Source organism: Pollachius pollachius (assembly GCF_949987615.1).
Source record: "Pollachius pollachius genome assembly, contig: scaffold_288, whole genome shotgun sequence".
Lineage (NCBI taxonomy): Eukaryota > Metazoa > Chordata > Actinopteri > Gadiformes > Gadidae > Pollachius > Pollachius pollachius.
In genome coordinates this window covers 1-5,000 of record NW_027641610.1, presented here as the reverse complement: position 1 = coordinate 5,000, position 5,000 = coordinate 1, and the positions used below count along the sequence as shown (strand labels likewise).

The following is a 5,000-nucleotide window of genomic DNA, read 5'->3' as shown; positions in this document are numbered from 1 at the left end:
TCGCAATTTGCGCTTGGCCCACTCACAAGAAAAAGAGGGAGTGATGGAGGGTGTTCCTCACCTTGTTCCTCTTCTGCTGCACCTCGCTGGGGTCCGTATTGAGGGGCACAAACTGGTTGGCGTCCTCGATCCGGATGGGCGTGCCCGTCTCCTCAGCCTTCATCCACTGCACAGGAAACACACAGAATGACAGACAGCAGTCAGTATAAGGGGGCCTGGGATCAGTTCATCGGTCCTCGTTAGTGGTGAGTGCAGGACAATGATTAGTTCATCTGTTCTCGTTAATGGTGAGTGCAAGCCTGTGATGGGTATGTCTGTCCTCGCTACTGGCGAGTGCAGGTCTGGGATCGGTTCATATGTCCTCGTTAGTGGTGAGTGCAGGCCTGTGATTGATTCATCTGTCCTCGTTAGTGGTGAGTGCAGGCCTGTGATATGTTTGTCTGTCCTCGTTAGTGGCAATGCAGGCCTGTGATTGGTTTGTCTGTCCTTGTTAGTGGTGAGTGCAGGACTATGATTGGTTCGTCTGTCCTCGTTAGCGGCAGGTGCAGGCCTGGGATTGGTTCATCTGTCGTCGTTAGTGGTGAGCACAGGTCTGTGATTGGTTCATCCTTCCTCGTTCGTGGCGAGTGTAGCAGGAAGCACAACGTGCCCTGAGTGCCCTGTCCGATAGACCTGGTGGCGACGTGGTCACTCAGACCCTCTGGTTTCTGGAAGTGGTGTTTTTTTTAGTTCCAATGGTTCTACTCATCCAGTCTGTCTGATGTTTAAAGTGGGCATAGCTCATTTTCATTTAATTAGATTACGAATATGAAAACGACGAAAATCAAAAGAAAGAAATCATTGGTACAAGACCGTGGATCTTATTTTGGAGAAAAAAAAACGAAGAAGTACTACTCCCATTGTGGATTTCAACTCTACCCTAGCACATAAGCCTTGGTTAAATTACAGTTAAGCAGTTTGATTGGTGATTGTATTAAATTTAAGAACAACCTCTCAGCAATTAAGGTAAATTATTTATGTGTATTTTTTTATTAACCTTAAAATTGATCAATAATCTCTTCCCTCGTTGACAATGAACCAACGTGATAATGTTTGGATGAAGATCCAGAAGGTTAGCATAATGCCAGTAAGAAAAAATTGTGTTAGAATGAATTACACTATTCAGCCACAGGAGGGCGCTCAAGGCATAGCGTTGGGTCGGAACGCTTTTCTTGTCTCTCACACACACACACACACACACACACACAAAAAAATCAAACTAAACTAAAAACACACCCATAAAACATCAAAATACATGCACACAAACGCATAAAAAACAATTATACACACACACACACAAACAAACTACGCACACGCACACACACACACACACAGCCCCCCGTACCCCCCACCCACCGTGGTGGTGCGGCTGTAGTGGCGGTCGTCGCTGCCCTCCACCTGCACCTTGGTGTAGCTGTTGGGCGAGTTGAGCCAGCGCGTCTTCTCACGCTGCTGCCGCTGCTGCATGAACTTGAAGGGCAGCCGCGTGGCCCCGCCCCCCTCGCCGTCCTGCTCCTCCTCGAACTGGAAGGCCGACACCGTGGCGGGGATCTCCACCTCGCTCTTGTGCCGCGGCTTGTCCCGCATGATGGGGTGGCGGTAGGCGTGGCCCGTCCTGTAGCCCTGAAGGAGGAGGAGGGAGGGGGAGGAAGGGGGGGAGGAGGAGGACGGGGGGAGGAGGAGGACGGGGAGGAAAGGGGTGAGGAAGAGGGGGAGGGTGAGGAGGAGGGGGGGGAGGGGGAGGGGGAGGAAGGGGGTGAGGAAGGGGAGGGGGGTGAGGAGGAGGGGGGGAGGGGGAAGGGGAGGAAGGGGGTGAGGAAAAGGAGGGGGGGAGGAGGGGGAGGAGGGTGAGGATGAGGAAGAGGAGGGAGGGTGAGGAGTGAGGAGGAGGAGGAGGAGGAGGGTGAGGCAGAGGAAGAAACAGGGGGAGGAAGAGGATGAGGAAGAGGCAGGTGGCAGGAGGAGGGAGGGGAGGAGGAGGATAAGGAGGGGGGGGGGGAGAAAGGGGCAGGAGGAGGATGAGAAAGCAAACACTAACAGTTAGGGCTCTCCGTTCTACCCACTCCTCTCGCCCTCTTTCATCTGTCATTCATTCATCTCATGCCTCTCTAGAGTACATCGCCTTTCATATATATTTCGTATACATATACTATATATATATATATAATGGCTACGCGATAGTAAGGTAAATACCCTGTTGTCTGTTGCCCAGTTCCTGGAAATAGTTTGCTCATTCCTGACCATAAGCTCATCTTTTGTACATACACCTAGTTTTAATTTTTTTTTACCATTTTGTAGTCCTTTTTTGCATTTGCCTTTATAAAACTTTAACTACTTTGGCAATGTAAATGTTTATTTTCCATGCCAAAAAAGCTCTTGAGTTGAATTGAGTTAGAGATAGAGAGAGAGCGGGCCAAAGATAGCGAGATAGAGAGAAAGAAAGGTGTGTGTGTGTGTGTGTGTGTGTGTGTGTGTGTGTGTGTGTGTGTGTGTCTGTGTGTGTGTGGCTTACCAGGTTATCCAACATCCTCATCAGGGACTCAAACTCCAGCTCACCGAGCTTGTACTTGAACTCAGCCCCCATCGCCACGTCGGCGGAGCATCCAACATCGAACGTTCGTGCCTTGTACGCCTCTCTGTCCAGAATACTCAGGTTCTCTATACTGCCAGCACATGAGATGGCATTCACCTGCACGACCACAAGATGGAGACAAAGAGCACAAGATCGTTCTTTTTTTTTTAAGATTTCGGTAAAATAATACACCTGAACTGCTTTGGCCATGCTGCAATACAACACCAATGCAAATTTAGTGGTGAGAGAGAGAGGAACAGCCCTGGAGAGAGTGAGTGAGAGATAGACAAGGTCTGTATGTATGAGTCGAGAGAAGCTTTGGTCAATAGGAAGGAGAAATAAAGTGAAACTCAATAATTGGCGGACCGGGCTCCAAATAAAGGGCCCTTGTTACGGCACTGGGTGTAGATACATGGCTGCGTATGGGCGTAGATACAAGGCAGAGGTATGGGTGACACACACAACCTCTCCTTTCTCCTTCAGCCCAGCCACACAGGGGCCAATGGAGGGCCCCCCAGAAGTAGCACGACCTGATCTGACTTTTGAAACCAGTGTGGTTCCGGTTCTGACACTTGTTTCTCACCACTGCATTGTCATACTATTTGGCATCAAAAGTCTGCGTTAATTGCATCTTTGAGGCCACAGCCTTTGCAGGACGAATGGCTTCATCCAAAATGGCTACCAACCATCCTACTGCAACAATAAGCTTCCTCTAAATGAAGCAGGTTGAGATGTGGTCAAGTTTTGTTGTTGAAACAGAGCGAAGAAGGGGAGGGGGGTGGGGGGGCATTAGAGGAAATGGCTTAGGAGAGCATCTGGCAGTGGGAACCACAACAGATTAGGGGAAAAATGTCTGTCTATATCGCTCGGCTGTTTCATCAGGGAAAAGTGTGATTCAAAGCAACGGGTGTACCAAGAGCACCTCGGGACAGGGACGTGTGTGTGCATGTGTTTGGGTCTGTGCCTGTGTTTGCCTGCGTGTGTGTGTCTGCGTGTGCATGCGTGTGTGTGAGTGCATGGGTACCTGGATCTCACAGGCATAGACGACGTTGTAGATGAAGTTAAAGGCCTCTTCGATGGTCTCCCCGAGAGCCACCACACCGTGGTTCCTGAGCACTAGCACCTGTGAAAGCACGCACGTACGCACACACACGCGTGCGCACACGCACACACACACACACACTTACTTAGCAACTAGTTTCACCAGAAATGAAACTACTTGGCTTCCCTTATCAAAGTTTTAAACGTATCTGAGTCACGTTTTCTTTGTCAAGAGCAGGAGTCAGACATAGATCTATCGACCAAACTTTGTTTTCGCCTTCATATCGAGCCAAAAGAGTTCAAAGGATTTTTTCTTGCCTGCTCCATGGAACTATGACAAACACACACAAAGACGTACACACACACACACACACACACACACACACACACACACACCTTGGCGGAGGGCCCCAGGGCCTTCTGCAGCTCCCTGCGCTCCTCAGGGTCGTCCAGGCTGCCCTGGTAGTTGTAGTAGGCAATGTCTCCCAGCAGCAGAGACTCCTGGGAGATGGGCAGGATGCCACACTTCATGGACGACACCTGGGGGGGGGAGAGAGGCGAACCGTTAGTGAGGGCGCCGCACCACTTTTACGGTTGAGAGGTGTAGATAGTGCGGGATCTAGCCCATGTCTTGTGGTGTCATGGCACTTAGTGTACACACTTATTGTATGTTCCACATCCTGGCACTTAGGAATAGCACCGAGTTGTGTAGCATCTTATCCTAGCTAGCTTTGTTGTATACACGGGCGTGATTTGTTAGTGCTTGGCACCGACAGGGATATATTGTTTCTCCTTCTTCTGACAAATGTACTTATTGTAAGTGGCTTTGGATAAAAGCGTCTGCTAAGTGCCCTCAATGTAAATGTAAAGGTGAATGTAAATCGAATGGCACAGAGAGAGAGGGTTCCTGGGAGTCCGGCCTGTTCTAGATCTCTCCGAAGAGCCGTTCATTCGTGACGTTCAGAACGAGGAACGCACTGAGGGGAACGGAAGCCGTTTGAAGCGCTTACGTTCGATAGCTCTCTGAGCTTAAAGCCGTCTTAATAGTAGTAATGTGGAAGGTTTTTAGGATTAGCACTTTCACACTGTTTACTCTCATTAGAAATTTAGGTCAAAAGGTGTGTGATGCACTGTCAGCAGTAAACATAACACCCACAGTCACACACACACCCACACCACTACACACACACACACACACACACATACAAAGCCTAGCGAAATCTCCTTAGCGCCCCCAACTACTTTGTGTTGTTGTTGTCGAGCGGTGACTCACGGCGGCGGGTGGCAGGAGTGTGCACGTGGATGGCACAGCGCACGTCAGGCCGCATGGAGTAGATGGCGGCATGGG

The 5,000-nt window shown here is 49.9% G+C and overlaps 1 protein-coding gene across 1 annotated transcript in view; it reads right to left on the bottom strand.

Annotated features, from left to right (window-relative positions):
• The window catches only part of LOC307091533 (gamma-adducin-like), a 15,334-nt gene extending 11,137 nt beyond the window's left edge, over positions 1-4,197 (bottom strand). Inside the window, exons 1-5 of the mRNA XM_079759170.1 lie at positions 4,049-4,197; positions 3,636-3,734; positions 2,552-2,728; positions 1,396-1,662; positions 62-166 (exon numbers count right to left, since the gene is read on the bottom strand). Of these exons, the coding sequence (XP_079615296.1) occupies positions 62-166; positions 1,396-1,662; positions 2,552-2,728; positions 3,636-3,734; positions 4,049-4,183 (783 nt within the window). The 5' untranslated portion in view covers positions 4,184-4,197. The remainder of the gene's footprint in view (positions 1-61; positions 167-1,395; positions 1,663-2,551; positions 2,729-3,635; positions 3,735-4,048) is intronic.
• Positions 4,198-5,000: the final 803 nt, after the last annotated feature.